The sequence below is a fragment of the Magnolia sinica genome, chromosome 3, assembly GCF_029962835.1.
Source record: "Magnolia sinica isolate HGM2019 chromosome 3, MsV1, whole genome shotgun sequence".
Lineage (NCBI taxonomy): Eukaryota > Viridiplantae > Streptophyta > Magnoliopsida > Magnoliales > Magnoliaceae > Magnolia > Magnolia sinica.
Genome location: NC_080575.1, coordinates 96,687,832 through 96,706,957, shown reverse-complemented (window position 1 = coordinate 96,706,957; position 19,126 = coordinate 96,687,832). Strand labels below are relative to the sequence as shown.

The 19,126-nt window shown below is 39.7% G+C and overlaps 1 protein-coding gene across 1 annotated transcript in view; it reads right to left on the bottom strand.

Annotated features, from left to right (window-relative positions):
- The window catches only part of LOC131240332 (mRNA-decapping enzyme subunit 2-like), a 33,698-nt gene extending 15,284 nt beyond the window's left edge, over positions 1–18,414 (bottom strand). The window contains exons 1-4 of the mRNA XM_058238466.1: positions 18,185–18,414; positions 2,494–2,645; positions 1,755–1,882; positions 1,079–1,177 (exon numbers count right to left, since the gene is read on the bottom strand). Of these exons, the coding sequence (XP_058094449.1) occupies positions 1,079–1,177; positions 1,755–1,882; positions 2,494–2,645; positions 18,185–18,264 (459 nt within the window). The 5' untranslated portion in view covers positions 18,265–18,414. The remainder of the gene's footprint in view (positions 1–1,078; positions 1,178–1,754; positions 1,883–2,493; positions 2,646–18,184) is intronic.
- Between the last annotated feature and the right edge of the window lie 712 nt (positions 18,415–19,126).

Below are 19,126 nucleotides of genomic sequence, written 5' to 3'. Positions count from 1 at the left end.
TTTTCTTTCAGGGTGATCGTTACAACCCCATACCACATAATGAGTCCCGCTGTTACCATTACATAACAACAGTTGTCACATAACTGTTTCTTAATACATAGTATTGGCACATGTAGCATGGTGGGGCGCTTGAAAGTTGAATGTGGCACATGGGGAGGTTGAAGATGAGCGGTCTCACTTATGGCACATTCATACATGCAGCTTATGTGACAAACATGGCAGGCACATGTGTCATGCATGTGTACAAAAGATTGCTAATCATTCATGTATTTTATGGGAAACGGGCTAAAACTTTGTGTCTGGATTGGCCAATCCAACAATAACTAGTTATTTAGACAGCCTTGTCTTAGTTTTATTGAAATTGGTGCCATGTTTGAATAATTGTTGTCGACAAACCATGGACGTTTGCCTTGTCCAGACAAGGCTGTCCGAATGGCATTTTTTCAATAACCAAACGGCCCCTAAAGCTTTCAATAAGAACATTTCAAAAGAAGTCACGGACCGTGTTTTAAATAGTGAATAGCATGTAGCGTAGCGTTCACCTCTCAGTAGTGTGAGGCTTCAGCTACATAACTTGTAGCATAAGCTGCGCACTACTAGATCAGTTAAGGTTGTTCCTGGTTGCACCAAATATCGTGATATTTCATGATATTTTGCACCAAAATAACCTGATTAATAATGAAATTTGGTGCAACCAAACACAGCCTAAAATATTAGGAAAAATAGGCAAGAATTAAGTATAAAGGTAAAGAAAGAGCAACCTAACTGATTTAATGCTATTATTTATATTCTTTTACTAAAATCATTGAAAAGATTAATTAATTTTATTAAAAATGAAAAATGTAACCAATCATTGAAAACATTAATTGATTTTAATGTTTTAGTAAAAAAAAATAACCTACATAGCCTGTACCATTGGCCATGTAGCGTGTGCAAAATTAGCATGTAGAGCTACGTGGCATTAAGACAAAGCTATACTGCGCAGCGTAAGCTACATGCTACATAGCAAAACTATTTAAAACATTGGCCGCAGATAAAAAGAAAAATGCCAAGAAGTACATTGTGAAGAACATCTCACTTCTCGAATAGCACATGTGTGGTCCTCCTCGTCTTTGTTCTTTTTCCCACGGGGAAAACTCCATCCTGCTCCAGCCTTCCAACCTTTCACCAATAAACACTGCAAATTCATATATACCATCACTAGCCAATTGATACTGCTTGGGATGTGGAAAGAAATGGGCAAAAACTCCTCCATGATATAACCTACTTATTCCCACATTTAAATGAACAAGACATCTTGATTTCTTTCTTCCTCATCATCATCATCATCATCATCATCATCATGGAGCAATGAGAGAGTGCAGAACTCCCAATAGTTAGGACTGACTTGGTTCAAGTTGAAGGCCCAAGGGGAAAGCCAAAAAGGACAGAGGTGGAGGTAGTAAGAAAATACTTGATGACCTATGGTTTAACTGAGGATATGGACCTTGATAGCGTGAAATTGCGGAATAGGATTTGGACAGCCAACCCCAACTAGTTGGGATAAGGCTTAGACGGGCCTTATCCCAAAAAGGTAATTCACGTATGGCAGCTGAATCATGAGCAAGACCGTGAGATGAGATTAATTCAAGACCTTCCAACACTTCAAAATGAACTTACCCACTCATCAAATTCATCCAAAATGATAGCTAGGTCATAAGCAAGGCCATGAGATAAGATTAATTCAAGAATTTCCATCTGTCTAAAAAACTTACCATTTCATATGATTCATCCAAAATGATTGCTCCGCTTACTGGAACTCGAACTTTATATGAAGTGAAGTCTTTGTATATGTCATCTATGTGTCCAATATATGGTCTCAGTGCAACGCAGCTGTTAAACACTAAGGAATTAAAGAAAAACTGATCCATACCAAAGAATAAATACTAGAAAATGGATAATACTATTAACTGGAGTAGAGTATAAGCCTCAAAAAGAACTTGCTGCCTTCTCAAACTAACATAGTAGATCACTAAAGACATCCCATAAAAGTAAGCATATAATCCATTAATAACAAAGCCATCACATCTTCTTCTTCTTCTTCTTTTTTTTGAAGGATAAGCAACCACATCTTTTGATAAAAGGAATGCACCAAAGCTCAGGAATGCAGTCCATTAAACAAAAAGTCCACTGCAAAACACCCTGGCAAGCCTATTCGCAGTTTGCTTATTTTTCTTCTCTATGGATAAGAACACCAGAAAATGTCCCATGCCCACAATAAATATTCTTTTCAAATTTAACAATCTGCCAGGTGATTTGGCTCATCGATTAGTAGATTTTTATAATGACTTTCTTATTATGCAGATACCATGTTTTAGAATGGAATATTTACAACCTTAAAAGGAGATAAACAAACGAAGTACTGGCAAGTGTCATTTTTAATTCCCATAGACTCAAAGCTAGGCAAAGTAACAGGCAACCAACATAATTGTAAAGGACAGAAGAAAAGGATACTCAAAGATGTGAATTCTCTGAGAGAGAGTGACTTCAGCAATGGGTTCTGCTCCGCTGAGTTGTCCTCGTAGAACCAATGTGCTTGCTCAACAAGAAATAAAATTCTCTCAAATGACTGTAGGTCTTCTTGCGGAACATTCAAAACAAACCGGCTGCATGAATTAAAATTCCTTAGTGCTAAATCAAGAAAATTTTGATATCAAACAAGAGTTTACAATACTCAAATAGGTAATCATAGAAATAGCTTCCCAGTGCTGACATTTGTAGGGGGGGGGGGGGGGTGAGCAAGAAGCAATATTTTCCCTAGGCATATAATGGAATATTCTACCTAGGCATATGGGTAGCTATACAAGGTATGATGAAGCATGAAACAAACTGCACGAAGTCAAATCTTAATGAGAAACAATGGTCAAAATTATCCAATGATGATCCAAACCAATGCTTTGAAGTTGCGCCTAATCATCAAAATTGTAAGCGGCTGATCAGTCACTAATCAAAAGATGATAAGATTTTATATTTTTCATACAAATACAGAAAAATCTAAAATAGCATTGGAAAAATATAAAGAAGCGGGACATGCTCAAGCCTTCCATGTTCTATCATCATACCACTTCAAGATATGTGCAAAAGATCAACATAAAACCCACAAAAGGTTGTATGCTTTTTTATGATGACGTAATTTTAATAAAGAAAAAAAGAAAAAATAAAAAAATAGGGACGAGCCCTGAGGATCCAATTATGAGAAATCTTTTATCCCAATACAATCAAGATGCTACCCCTAAATATTCCTAATTTGATCATGAGTACACCCAACAAAAGATTTTTACTCCCACTGCCAAACACAAGGCCGGTCCTTTTGCCGATTGTAAGGTTTCCATATTTTGCATGTAAAGAGCCCCAAAGAATTATGTAACACTATCATTTCCTGTGATGACCCATGACAGATGGTCTTTAAACACACATTTTCTAGAGCCACAAAATGCACATCATATCAGCTTCCATCTGTTTGGCTTGAAATTTGGTCGCTCATACATTTAAGTGATGTTGGGCTTGCCAAAGACTAATATGTCTCAATCTGAACCAAACACCCTTGACCTCAAGTGCCAAGATAGACAAAGAGACCATAAGTGGTCGTCTATGATGGAGAACTAAGCAATTTAGTTGTCTATTCAGCCACCAAGAGACTAGGCGATTTGCGAAGGGGAGGGTTCATCCTTCGAATGAGTTCTTTTTGCCTTTAAACCGAAAGGATTTTTTCTCATCGTGATAGCAGAGATTGATCGATTAAAATAATGTGATAGTAGGAATATACTTGCATTAATGAAAATAAAAACTCTCTCTCTCTCTCTCTCTCTCTCTCTCTCTCTCACACACACACACACACACACACACACACACACAAAAGTTAACCTTGGGGATCTAGCGCTTGCAGTGTAGACGGCAAGGTCTTGGAGCTAAGGTCTTCCTTAGTCCAATGACTTGGGCGCAGATTGAGGGAATTACACTACTCCTAGGCTAAGTCAGTCCAGCATAGACAGATCAGATTACATTACTCCTACGCTAAAGTCGGACCAACGTAGCAGCGTATACAGGTTGGATTACACTACTCCTAAGCAAGGCCAAACGAAGATGATATAGGCAATGCTGCACCGTAGAGTTGTGTTGTGTTGTGTTGGGTTGGAGAGGGCCCAGAGCTCTTCAATCTTCCTCTGATTTATAGAACTTTGAGGTGGTAGCTAGAGAGAGATCTCTGTAGCCACTTCTCACATTTGTTGATGTGGAAATAATCATTTGGGTTTGTAGACAGATGTGGCTTATTATGCAACGCCACGTGTGCTAGTCATCTGTAGTGAGTTAGCCATTGGTTGCTTGCACGTCCTACACCCATAATACGGGTAAGGGTTCTTCTCATGATCCCATGTGTTGGTGGTCGTTATCCCTTTCTTTGCTTGAATGTGCGTTGTGCACCGTGAAACTCGACCAACTTGGCATTGTTGTTGTGTTACCTTATAGCTCCTTAGGTGGTTTTGGCTATAAGAGCTTCTTCTATGCAATGCTATAGTGCATCAGCCGAATCCGTTATTAATCATGACCGTATTTCAGTTGATACCCATTATCAGTCATGAGGCCACTACGATGAGTAGTCAACTCTACCATGTGACACGCGTCTTAGAACAGTGGCCAACTAGACTTACCCTTTTTATGCTACTCATGACTTGTTTGGATTTTGATCAAATTCAATCGCCAAAGTAGCCGAAGAGATCTTTTGTTTGTCTCTTATTGAGATCTTGTTGCCACATGACTCTACCATGTGACAAGCGTAAACAGTGCCCCCCCTCGCATTCAACCAAAATGTGAAGAGACGTAATTGCATTCCATAAAGAGTCGTATCAATGCGAGCATGATAAAATCGGCTGGCATCATTATCTGTATTTACTTTGGGCATGATAAAATCGTCAAATGTACCACTTTTATAAACCTAGTAGAACCACCAAATTTCCATTTTCATGCTTATTCTCTCCTTTAGGCTTCTTCTTCTTCTCGGAGAGGATATTTGTTGTATATTCGCCACACCTGTCTTTCGATTCCATCAGCTTGATGGGTCACAAGAAAACTTCTACATCATCAATTGAATCCACTCCTTTTTATAGTTATTTCTCTGCTTGAGCCATTGAAAGATCTTATCTACATCTAGGTGCTCTTCTCCTTTTATACTTCTACATCCAGTTTAGATTTAATTCATAGCCAAGCCTTTATCCCAACTGGTTCTCTAGGCCTCTCTTCTCTTTCCCCTTTACTTTCTACCCTTTGAAGGAGAAACTTTCCTTATGGATTCTGACTAACTCAACTAGTCGTTATGGACGCCAAATAAACAACTCAAGACTCGGGTAAGGCTCCATAGCGAGTGGCTAAACTAGCGTAACTGGATTGAAGCCTAATTTTGGAGCCTTTAGAAAGATATGGGCATTCACGAATGCTTCTGTCTTTCTTGCTATGACATACCCATGAATGTTCTTTTCCTTGTATTAGCCAGTTGTTTCTGGGGCCGATCGATTAATGCCTTTCATTTCCAATGTAGACCCATGAGTCCCACCGTCCTTGACATTTGTGCTCTTATTGGTCTCCCTATCCGTGGCAAAGTTGTTTACCCAGGGTTTATGGTCAAAGCTCCCGGCAATTATTTTGACAACATTAATGCTTTTGTTTCATATGGTACCTTCATCAAGAAGAAAGCCAAGACCGAGGGGCCAGTTTCTAGCCAGGAACATTGTGCTTTTCCACTCATGTGGCTTTGTCAAAACCCTTTTTGATGTTCCAGATGAACAAATGACCAAAGAATATACCGTCGTGGTTGAAACTTTGGCTTCCAACCGGAGGTTAGCCTTAGCCCCTTATGTTCTTTCACATCTATATTAAGGCTTGGATGACATTTCCACTAAGGGTTTCCAGGTAGTGGGCGATTCCGTGTGGATCCTGCAACTCTAGCTTTGTGCTTATTTCTTTCATTACTTCTATTAGTTGATGGCCAACCTCCAGTCCTTTCTTTTCTTATGGCCATTATATGTCATCTGTCGTTCCTATTGACCGCTCTTTTCCTAATTTCTTGTCTTTCTTCTACAATCTGAATATGGATTGGTTAGATGACGAATTCTTCCCTTTTTAAAAATAGAGAATTCGACCCTGATCAGTTTACCGACCAAAGCATTGATCCTTCAGTGCCTGAGTTTGTCCATCAAAGGAACCAAGTTTGGGCTTAGCTATCTCTTGGCTCATGACATTTCCTTTGGTTGCACCCTCGTCTTTAAGGGATTGAACACTAAATCAGGGGTCAAAATGTATTTCCCAAACTTTTATGCTTGTCAGTTTGGCTTGACTCAACCAATTCCATTGTTCCCTTGTCATCTTACCAAAATCAAGCCCCCAATTGATCGCGCTGTTGTTAAATCTACTGACAAGTACGCGTCATTGGCAATTGATTATAGATCTAATGTTTTAAATGTTTCTTTGCTCAATTTGCCAAATCAGTTGTCGTCAACTGCTTTGTTTAGATCATTATGGTCGTCTTACTATAACAAAAGTGGACAACCCCGTTTGATAAGCTAATTTAATAGTTTGCTCCCCCAAATCTTCTCCCAAAATCGCCATCTTCATCCGCTGTCCCAAAAGGATCTAAAAAGAAAAGGACGATGACCTCCCCTTCTAGAACTATCGATTCTTCTAGTGAGATTTATGGACCCAAGCACAATTCGGCTACAAGGAAGAAAAAGAAAAGATATTAAAACACCAACTACTAACCATGAAAGAGCGGTTCGTAAAGGAATTCCATACCATATCAAATCTATCAGGAAATTTGAGAGTTTTTATAATATAAAATGGAATCCAAATACACCCCTGGGCGATTTCGAGGTTGATCAAGTGAAGCTTATGCGAGGCGTGAGGAAGCACATACTAGAAAGTACTTACATAGCTGGAGATCGGATAGGAAAAAATCATGATTAAAGTCAATTCCCCCAATGCCAACCTCCAAATTGGCTTTAGTTGACTCTTTTGATCCTCTTCTGCAACAGCTAAATCATGGAGTTGAATTTACAGGCTTTCACTCAAACAACTGGGAAATGAACGTCTTGGTCAGAGTACTACGATCTTGGTACTACCCTTTTGAAACAGGTGTAGATCGGTCCTTTTTCTTTCTTTCTATTGTTCTAACATTCTTTTGATGATGACGTCTACATTTGTAGCTCCCGTTGTTCTTCCCTAGGCATGTATAGAAGAAGAAGTTAATAATGAACCACTTTTGGCTAGCCAAAAAAGAAAAGCCATCACAAAGACTTCTACAATTGTCGCCCAAAAATCTTCTAGCTCGAACAAATCCAACTTAGCCACGTAGTCTTTAGTGACAAATTGAGAAGTTGCGTCGAGCAACACAGCAAGCTTCTCAATTTGTCACTAAAGACGCAGGTAGGAGCAACAATTGATCTAATTGGGACTGATAGTCCTGTATGGCCAACAATGTCAATAGAAAGTATCAGTCGTCTAAAAGGGTCCAGAACATTGCATTTTCGTCTAGCCCTTGGACCGTTCTTGATGCAGGGACATGTGATAACCTAACCCTAGATGCATGTATAATTAGGTTAAAGAATATTCAAATAAATACACCAATTAACTAATTGTTTCCAAACAAAGGGATCAGGTAAATCTCAACACAAAGATGAGGTTATTACGTCAGGATCATGCCCCTTAGCATAAGATCACGTAAACAGTAAAAAGGGAGGACCTCGGGATATGAAGATATCCCAGATCTAGCATAAGTCAGTCCACGAGTAAGCTTGGATCTGATTCTACTGAATAACTATCCCTCTTTTCCATTCGAACTAGAAAGGGGTATCCAGAGAGAAAAGAAAGGGGTGAAGGATGAGGGGTTCGAGATGAAGAAGGTATAGGTCATTTGTCGTCAAAAGAAAATGAGGAGGATGATTCTTACCTTTTCCTGCACCTCGAAGATCTTAAAAAGAGGGAAACCTGAAATCGGGGTGGAATCCTCAACACCCAAGGGTCAATCCTGAAACCCTAATATCTTGAATAAAGAGGAAGAAAATAGACAAATTCTTATTCATTCAATAATAATGAAAATAGGATTCCTCACAACATATATATAAGCTATAGAAAAAAGTAAGTGTATTAGAGCCCCTGGAAACAAGAAAAATAACCAAAAGACAAAAAATAAAGAAAGTTGCAATAAAGCCCCTAAAACAAGAAAATTAACAAAAAAATCCAAAACTAAAACACCCATGTGGTAGGCTGTGAAATCTGACCCATGGATCTATGGTCAGGGTGAACACCCGTGTAGTTAGGTGTGAAATCCGACCCATGGATCTATAGTCAGGGTGCGGTCATGCCGGTCCTGCACTCATAGCGCGTCAGAAAGTGGGTCTAATGGACCCGTCATCCATTCACATCAACTCCTCCGCTCTGGTACTCTGTCAGCGACGCTTCCTCCTCTGGTACACTCTAAAGGGCGCACCACTGATGTCCGCATCAGTTCTGTCAGCCACATCAACTTCCATCTCATCAAATCATCGTAATCAAAATGCAAAACCCCTTCAAATTGGGGTTTCATCAAGTGTGACACCCCCTCCAAACAGTCGTTTGCGGAGATGGGGGCCAAAAGTTTTCCATCTTCTAGTATTGACGATGATCTCGACCTTATTCTTGTAGACCTAGATGAGATGCTCAATATTGACAGAACAAAGGCTGATACTAGCCTCTTAACCGCCGCTGACATTCAGATTTAGAATGAGGTCGAGCAAGCGAAGAACCAACTTCGAGACCTCCTTAAGAAAGGATTGCCTTGTCTGATTTCTTCTAGCCAACATGCAAACATTGTCATGTTGATTGACCACATTTACCATGCTGCTAGTGCCGATGCTAATCTACAGGTAAGACTTCAGCCATTGGATGACATTGTTGTGATCATACAAGAATACAAAAGAAGCAAAAAGGCAGGCTGATCTAGCCGATAGTTTCCTAACAGATTACGATGCAAGTGGCCAAAGTGAAGAAGTTAATAGGAGAGTTAAAAGAAAGCAAGTAGAAATGTAACCGCCTGATCGAAGAAATTTCTACTCCTACAGCCAATGTTAAGTAAATCGACCACCAAATTGAAGAATTACAATCTCGACACGCCATAATTGTTAAAAGCGAAGAGGCGAAAGATGAAGAAAGCAAAGCTTTCAATCTCAAGACCAAGTCATCGATGAAGGGTTGCAGCAACACTACGGAATGTGCTGAAAGAATTGCATCCCCGGGTTCCTAAGACCAAAGCGATGCGAGGTGATGCCTCTGAAAGAATGGCAAGATCTTCAGCTCGTTTTTCTTCTTTCTTTAAAAAAGAATTTTAAAGTACGTTGGTTTGTAATATTTGAGCTGTAGTGTTCTTGGTAGCCACTTTATTCGGTTGGACATTTAGTCGGCCGTTCAACTATGCCTTTTCGGCTTTTATCGTATGAGAATTCTTCAGTGATTCGGCCGTGTGGCCATCCGTTGATTTTGTTAATCAGTCATATGACAGTTTTCTTCAAGGCCAATCTTTCTTTCCTTTTAAGATTACCATTGTGAGTCAATCGGCCGCATATCGTAACTTAAATATACTTATTTTTCAACTGACCCCCAACAGTCATCATGTTGGTGCTTTTACCCAATCACCTATGGTTTTGAAGCCTATGACAAGTACGAACTCTCTTAACTACTTGTTCCCGTTCTGGCATGGGACCGAAATACCATTTTATTCTCACAACTTTCTTTTTTAACTGGAAGGGCAGCTTTAGATACCAGAGATCTTTTGGTATATGTCTTCTTTCGCTTGTCAAGCGCCCTATGCTTGATCAAACGTTGTTTCATGTTTTCCTCACGTTCGTGTGACTGGTTTAGCTATGGGACTTCAGACATTGGTTCAAGTGAGCTTGCAATTGATTTATACTTCTTTCGTTGTTCAATCGAGGCAATTTCTCAGAGCCTCGATGTTGCTCGTTGAGTACAATAAAGCTTTTTCTACACTCGTGTCATTGCAGTAGTTGGCATGGCGAATTCAGAATGAACAAACTTTGTCCATCGATCTTCACTAGTATCAACTGGTTTGATCATTTTGGGGTGATGATTAGACCAACTGCCCATTGCCACAGCCTTGACTCCATGATTGTCAGGCTACCAAACTTGTAGTGTTGTGTGTGATGATTGATAAAATCGTCACCGGCATGGCAGATATGATACGCATTGCCTTTCGCGTTCGCCTGTTTGATCTGAGCAATGGTATCGACAACTTCTATCAACTTCGCAATTGCATCAATCACAAAGTAGATACTCGCGCAATTTCCCAGTTAAGGATCGCAAGGCTTCCTTGACTTGCCCCCCAAGCGTGGTGGGTGGCTTCAATCCTTCCTTCGTAGTCGCACTTTTGGCTCACAACTCGTCAATCGGTAACAATGGTTCAACTTACGAGTTGCTGACTTATAGCAGTTGTCAAATCGACCTTCACACTTGGGGCATCAAATTTCCACAGGTTAGGTGCAATGATGTTTACTTCAACCACATGTAGAAATGGGTCCGTGTCAACCACCCTGGTCTCTTTCTCCTTTCAAGAAACTTCATTAATCCTTCATCAATGTTGGCTTAAATCACGTTACACAATTTATCATGGAATGAGAATGAGTATCATGTCATTTACAATACTCTATTTTCGTAAGCACTTCGGTCGATGGGATTCCATACACAAATTTATTTCAGAAGAACCTTGATGAACTTTCCTTCCAAAAGATGGTCAAAGATCTCACTAGCACGAGTTATGTTAAAAGAGTATTGTTTTCCAACTTCAAAGACATTTTTCCTCGTACTTTGGCCAGAAGGAGCAGCCATTTCCTTCTTGGTCAAAGATTGGCAAATAAATGGCTTTCTAACCACAACTTCAACCATTCCAACTCAAAGTTGGGGTCCTGATAATAGGTCTCAAATAAAGAATTCTTACTTTGGCTTTCCTCCTACAGAAGCCATTCATAATGAGTTACTCGGGCAAATAGATCAAATAGGTCTTTGAATTCCATGCCTTCGAATTTCTTTCTTAGTTCGATGTCTAAGCAGTCTTGGGTCAATTTAACAAATTCGACCCCAAGCATAGTGACTAAGCAGCTATTCCTCATCTTCTTAAAGCGAGTAATGCACTTATCAACCGTTTCTCTCTGAAATTGTCTTTAGACGAGATAAGTCCGCCATAGATATTTCTCACTCGGTTCTAAAAATTTGTGTATGGAATTTTTATTCCATCTCCAGCCATGTGTAATTAGAATTGATGGTAGGTCAATATACCACATGAAGGCCATACCAATAAGAGAATTTCCGAAATATTCAAGTTTCAAAAAAACATAGGTTAAGACTTCACCACACTAAATGGCGAATCAAACAATGTGTTCAATGGTCGATTGACCAAATTCCCCTAAGAACAAGGTGAACTCAAGGGTCTGTAATCCCTCAGCAGCTCATAATGCCGATCTATCCACTTCGGATAGGGTTTTCTATATGTCAATTGATTTATGCACTAGCCTTACAAGTGGTCTGTGACCTCTTGGATCAGCCCATTTGAGGGACATGAGCAGGTGCTCGATGTTCCTGAGTGGTTGTGTTAACTACCAGAAGAACCGGATTAATCGTATAAGGAATTAGAAAGGCATGAGGTTGCCCCCCGGGCTATTCAGTTCCTTGGACAAACTGCCCTCCAAGGGGTCCATAATTTGGCGCCTCTTGGTCATATTAGCCGTAGTGTCGGCCATTTTAGCCATTTCTCCTGATGTCGACTAGAGGTGGCAAATTTCAACTAAATTGATATTGATCCAACCGATTGATCATTTGTTGTGCAGGTATCGGTTGATCCTGCAAAGGATTTAGTTGAGGATAGGGATCCATGCCCCCAAGCTGACCTTCGAGGAACCACTCAAACAAAAGGCTCGTGAGGCGATTGGGATTCTCGGCATGTATCCTTGCTAACTCGGCCTGAAGTCGTACTTGTTCAGTTTGAATCCTCCCTTGTTCGAAAAGTTATTACAAGCTAGTCTATACATTGTACAAAGCGCTTGTAACGCTCTTGAATGTATTACTCAAAGAGGATGATCTTGCTTCCAAGGGAGTAGTGTAACACCCCATACTTTTCAATACTTGGGTGTTACCATGAAAACTTAACTCGGTATATACATGTATACGTTGTCTTAATCGTCCACTTACATTCTAGCTTAAATCTAACCATCAGTGTACTCTTCAACTATAGATCGAGCTATCCGACTGTTGGATTGGTGAGATGGACCCTATGAAGTTGTCCATGGTGAGATTGTCTCCACTGTTTCTCGAGTCATGACCCACCTGAGCTATGGATTTGCCTCAGCTTCTGACTGATATTCTAACAATGGTCATTCAAGCTGATGGGCGGAGTTAATCTCGCAAGAACATCACTGTGGGCCCCATATTAGCTTCGCATGTACACTAGCAGGTGTGCAACAGTGGATCATCGAACTCAGGTCAAAATTGGTTTGACCGCTGACCCAAAGAAGGAAATATCCTTCTTTCCTTCGAATTCCCACTGAATGTCGATTTAAATGGACATGTCCGTTTTCAGTTGATTTTGGCCCACCTTCTCCACCCGATCTAGAGATCTGAACCGTCCATCGTGGAGATGGGTCATTTCCGATCAAACCTGACGTCACCTCACATGTGGAAACACATGTGCGTGCGCACGATAATGATTGCGAGAAGAGCTGCGTGCGAGAAAACTTTTCCAAATTGAAAACCCAATTCTACTGCATAGCTGGCAATCCGCATGACGAAGAATCCTCATATCCCAACCATCCTTTATAAAGCTTATATTGGCAGTCCAATAGCCCTTCACATAGATTAGGGTTCCACGTAGACATTGACATTGATATCTCCTCTCTAACATCTGTTTAGAAACTAACGGAGGAGATTGGAGACCTTAGCTGGAGATCAATCTAGACCATCCATTTGAATGTCTTTATATGCTAGGAAACCTAAGAAAACCGGAGAGAAGCGAGTTTTCCTCCATTTCTTGCAGCTACAAGAGAAAACCCATCACCAAGCTTTCACCTCCGAACCCACTGCCCAAACCTCCTCAAACCTTTGAAATCTTTATTCCAAAAGCTTCCTACAACAGATCCAGACACTCCAGTGCAAGCGTCTTGAAGAAACGAGAAGCCCCATCTCAAATTCGTCATTGGAACTTGACCATCTTCCCCAACAAATTGCCTCAGTCGCTAATCTTCTGTCGGCCGCAGTTTTCAGATCTAAAATGTCCTTCAAGTGGGCCTGATGATCAACATACAAACCATAAAATCCGACCAAGATACACTAGTGAGTTGTAAACTGCCACCAATTGCAAATAGCGTGCGAGATCTTCCTGTGCAAGCGGGTTTCACGTTGATTCACCACCAGACTGAACCTGTTTCGATATGTTATCTAGAAAACAAAGAATAAAGAGAAATAGAAGGAAAGAGATGCGGAACGGGGAGCTGCAAAGTTCATGACTCGTTAACGAAACTCAGTAAGAGATTTTGGTCAATTCATGGGTCTGGTGCTTGTTCAGCTCGCTACTGGGTCTTCTAAGACGAGAAGATAACGAAAAGAAAATGAGAGGTAGAAGAAAGAAGAAATCAAGGAGAGCAGGTGCATCTAGTTCAAATTGGGTTCATCCAATGCTGCCGAGCTGACTCAGTTGTCTTTTTCACCAAGTCCAGCATAATAGTGGGCCTATGTTCAGTCATCCTAACATGGTGAGGCGAAAGTAGATTTGATCATGTTCGGCTACATCAGAGGGTGGTAGTGCTAGTTGTTGTTTGAGCTCAGGTTTGATTCTGAATCTGATTAGATGCATCCTCGTGTTGTCGGGCTACTCGATGAGTTTCACTGAGTCCAACATCGATTCAATCGGAATTCAGTTTAGCAACACAACACTTGTGGAGTTCGAGTTCATATCGGTTCGTGAAGTTTGTTGCAACGGATTGTTCCTAAGTCGAGTCTTGCGAGTTATGCATCTAGGTTTTCCTGTCCAATTTGATTCAAGAAGCGAGTTGAGTTCAAGTTGAGAAGTCGAGCCAAGTCGTAAGGTTAGGATTTCAATTCTATGATCCATATTCGCCTCTTAATCATGAGTGAAGAGAATACACACTTGAGAAGTGAGAATTCACCCTTCAAGCTTTCCTTCATTATAATAGTTAGATTAGTTTACTTTCATCTATCTTTCATGCTTGACTTATTACTCATGTTTAGTTTACATGAATGATCTAGTTGCGTTTAACTCTACACGTGTTTTAGGATGTGACTTCAATCATTATGTAAATTATAGAATTGATATGCTTTATAAAATAGAATTGTCTCTCTAATCTAGTTAAGTAGAATACCTTATTTGCATATCGATGATATGCTTGTGAGTTGATCAAAGTGATGTTTGTTTGTATTTGTAGGGTTGAATTGATTGTGGTTTAGTTTGTCACTTGTTTGTATTAATGAGTTGTATTGAAAATCTAATATTATTTGTTGATGGATATGTAAATTAGAGGTTCCTCTAACTAGTGGCCATTTTCTAAATGGATTAAATGCTATTTAGTCGTAGACTTACCATCTTGTGGATTATTGTGCCTTTGTGACTTGTGGATTGTATTCTTTTATTGTATCATTAGATGGACTTGGTGCTAATGTGGCTTGTCGAGAGGATTCTTTTCATTGAAAAAATACCTGGACTTATGATGGTAATGTTTGCATGTTGAATCATGAGTGGCCACTAGTTATAGAGATTTATATAAATGGAATACCATGAATCCATTGTATTATAATCACTACTTGTAACCTTTCGAGTGTATTTTAATTCTACTTGCTAAAGTCTCATAAGCCGGAGATGGTGGTATAGGACATTATGCCTTAATTGTTGGCCTACGTTGGGTGACGACCCCCTATAGTGACTTTTGGACTTCTCTGATGTGATGTTTGTAAATTGGACTAATAACCATTGGGTTAATCATGCATACATAACATGTATGCATTACCAGGTGCCTGGTTGATTGTTTGAAAGACCAGTGTATTATTCGAATGACCCTTATTTCATTTGAAATGGGTCAACTATTTGAAAGACCCATTCTCTTGTATAAATGGGCCAACTGTTTGAAAAGTCCATTCGTTTGTTTAGCTGGATGTGCATCCCTAGGCCGATTGCATTCATACATTCATGCATTAATCAAGATTAAATTGATAATTGAATATTGTGGTGGTTTGTGCAGTATTGGTGAAGAGTGGATTGTATCTCCTTGTATTATACATTGATTTGCAGTTTGGATGTTTTAGTTGTTTGTGTTATATTTGTGAGTGGATTGTATCCCCTTATATTATACTTTGAATTGTTGTTAAAATGTGTAGTTGGTGTTGTACTTGTGAGTTATGAATTGTAATTTAGATATTATAGTTTCTTGAATTGTACTTGTAAAACGTAGATTGTGTCTTCTTCTAATTTGCAAGTGGTATCATTTTTATATTCTACTTATGAAGTGTAAATTGTACATTAAATATTATACTTTCTTGAGTTTATTTGAATATTATTCTTAACTATTGTGATACCTTGGTAATCTCGGGGGTATACCTCACTAAGATAGTAATTAATGCTATCGAAACATATTCAGTTCATGTAGGATACGTAACTGAGGTACAAGTTGGCGCTCACGTGATGCACGAGGAGCTATCTGATCTTGCAGTTTAGATTCATTACTTTTTAGTTGTCTTTTATATTTGCTTTAGTACATTTTTGTATTTGTGAGTGACTTGAGCCATTGATTTGTATATGCCCTATGGGTAACCATTTGTATATGTTGAGATATATATTTTAGACATTCCATTTATGTATGGTTTGTTTTCCTTCTGTTGCAATGCTCTCTTAACACACACACACACACACACACACACACACACACACATTGTGAATTATGTGTTATCCTTGAAGGATTATACTCAGGATTTCGGAAAACGAGTACTAAATTCGGGTTACGAAATCCAGGGCGTTACAGGTAGGGTTCGAGGGACCGGGGATTTGAGGCTCGACGTCCATAGAAATTTCTTCATGTACATGTGGCATCTCCTGGTCTTCAGGATTAACAGAAAATCTAGTAGACCTTCTACTCATTGTATTATGAAATTGGATCAAGCACTGCACACGGGTCCCATCCGGTGTGTCAAAGGTGTTTGGCTTGAAATTTGGTTGTTGGTACATGTGAGCATGCCAAAGCCTAATACAGCACAATCCAAACTGAACACCTTTGACCCCAAGCACCGAGATAGACAGAAAGACCATGAGCAATCATCTTTGACCGAGAATTACGCAGTTTGGTTGTTTGTCCAACCGCCTATAAAAGAAGTAAAGCCATTTGCGAAGTGGGAGAGTTTGTCCTTCTTATGAGTACTTTTTGCCTTTCGACCGAAAGAACTCTTTTCACTGTGATAGTAAAGATTGATTAATTAAAACAATGCAAGAGTATAAGGAATGGGAATTGCATTAATGAAAATAAAAACTTTAAAAAATGAAAGATAATCCTTGGCGATCCAACATTTGTGGCGTAGATGGCGAGGTTCTAGAGCTAAGGTCTTCTTTGGTCCAGCGACTTGGGCGTAAATAGAGGGAATTACACTAAAAGAAAAAGGTCATCCTTAGTCTAGTGACTTGGGTATAGACTAAGGGAATTACACTATTCCTATGCTAAGTCAGTCCAGTATATCAGCGCATATGGATGAGATTACACTACTCCTAAGCTAAAGTTGTTCCATCATAGCAACATAAACATGTTGGATTACACTACTCCTAAGCTACGCTAAACTAAGAAAAGATAAGCAACGTTGCACCATAGAGTTGTGTTGGGTTGGTTTGGTAAAGGCTCAAAGCTCTTCAATTTTAAGGCGGTGGCTAGAGAAAGATTTTTGTAGCTACTTCTAACGTATGCTGATGTGAAAATAATTGTTTGGGCCTGTAGACAATCGTGGCTTATTATGCAATGCCACATGTGCTAGTCGTTTGTCGTGGGTTGGCCATTGGTTGTACGCAAGTTATGCGCCCATTATACGAATGAGTTTTCTTCTCGCGATACCACGTGTAGGTGATTGTTATCCCTTTTCCCTGCTTACCATGAAACTCGGACAATTTGGCGTTGCCGTTGTGTTACCTTGTAGCTCCTCAAGTAGTTTCGGTCATAAGGCTATGGTGCATTGGCCAAATTCATCACTAGCCGCAACCATATTTCAATCGATACCCATTATCAATCATGAGGGCGAGTAGTTGACTCTGCCACGTGACATGTATCCCATGATAGTAGCCAACTAGGCTTACCATTTTTGGACTACTCATGACTTTTCGGATTCTGATCAAATTTGACCGTCAAAGCAGCCGGAAGATATCTTCCATTTGTCGCTTATTGAGATCTCACTGCCACATGGCACAATCTGAGTCGCTAAATCTGACACGGTCAAATCAGGCATAAAAAACATCAAAGGGTGTTTTCTTTTTCCAATTAGTTTCTCCATTTTAACACGTGCCTTGAGCATTTTTTTTTCAAAAACTTTCAGCAAAAAATCCAATGGGATTTTTCAGTAATACTGGTCATTAGCGTTATGAAGCAGTACTATGATAATGTTCCTAGGCTGTGATATTTGCAAAACACGACACGGAACCGATGGTTATACCAGCCACGCTGTGACTAGGAACTCACAACAGAAACATCAGAATCACATTCCGTAAGAGTAATCACCTGAAGGAAGACCATTTTTTACGAAGGAAATTAGGATTTAGGATTCATTTCTTTGAAGGAATTCGTGATTAAGACTTAGGATTCATTTCTTTGAAGGAATTCGTGATACTTTTAGGGAGTACATTACTCCATATTTCGTGGAACCGGCTAAAGAAAACATAAACACAAACCATAGAAATGCAATAAGATGGGATTCGGGGGAGAGATATTGGCTAATGAAGCAAAATTCAACATGAAATGCCGAAATTTTCTCAGGATCTACAGCCACAGTAGGAAACCATGAAATCCATTGCCAGTGAAAATACTTGTAAAAATACTGGAAAATTCAAGGAAGTGGATTCAAATAGTAATAGAGAGAAAGATGCCTGCAAAGATCGTCGAGAAGCTCTTGCGGGGGAAGAACATTTCTCGTTGGAGAGCTTGAAGATCGATGAAGGCCTGCCATAGCTGCAGAGAGAGAGAGAGAGATGTCTTAAGTTCAGAGCAATGGAAACCCTAGATTCATTTCTTTTTCCATGAAAATATGGAAAAGGACGAGCTACTGTTGGAAGTCGAAACAGGAGCAGATTTTCTGAGAAGATGAGAAACTTTGATACTCTGGTAGAGTGTGATGGATGATACGCAGGCACCGAAAAAATAGTAAGAAATTCAATACATGGAATATACGTCACTCTAAATTAAAAGGTCTAGATTATGTTTCCAATTTGATGAGGCATGAACCAAAAACTACGCTTCTTTGATTATGGATCGGTGGACATTTTTATTGGACGGTTAAAATGAAAAATAACCAATGGTCCTATTGCCATAAACACTTGTCCATGAATAAGAGAATCAAGATTACCAATATGATTTTGGGATTCTAGCTTACAACAGTGTGTTTTAGTTTAATTGATTTCATGTATGACACGTGTACAATTCATCAGCGCCTGTGTATCAAGCTTCACACGCTCACAGAGCATCATATAATTCTCCCTCAGACGAAAACTGTTGGTAAAGGCGACTCCCAAAGTGACGGGGTTTGGGAATTGGACTCGGTCGTGACCCTTCCCCATCATAATCTATGGCTTTTATCTACTCCGTTTATCTATTTTATCAGCTTATTGAAGACCATGCTCCCAGAAATGAGGAAGTTCTAAGTCTCACGTGGACCAACACATCACATAAAAAAGTAATGATTGAATGCCCACCGTTAAAAAAATTTTAAGACTCGGAATGTTTATTTGTCATCCAACCTATTGATCGGGTCACACGGACCATGATGCATCGAGGAAAAATGCAAATATATATCAGCCTCATCCAAACCTTTC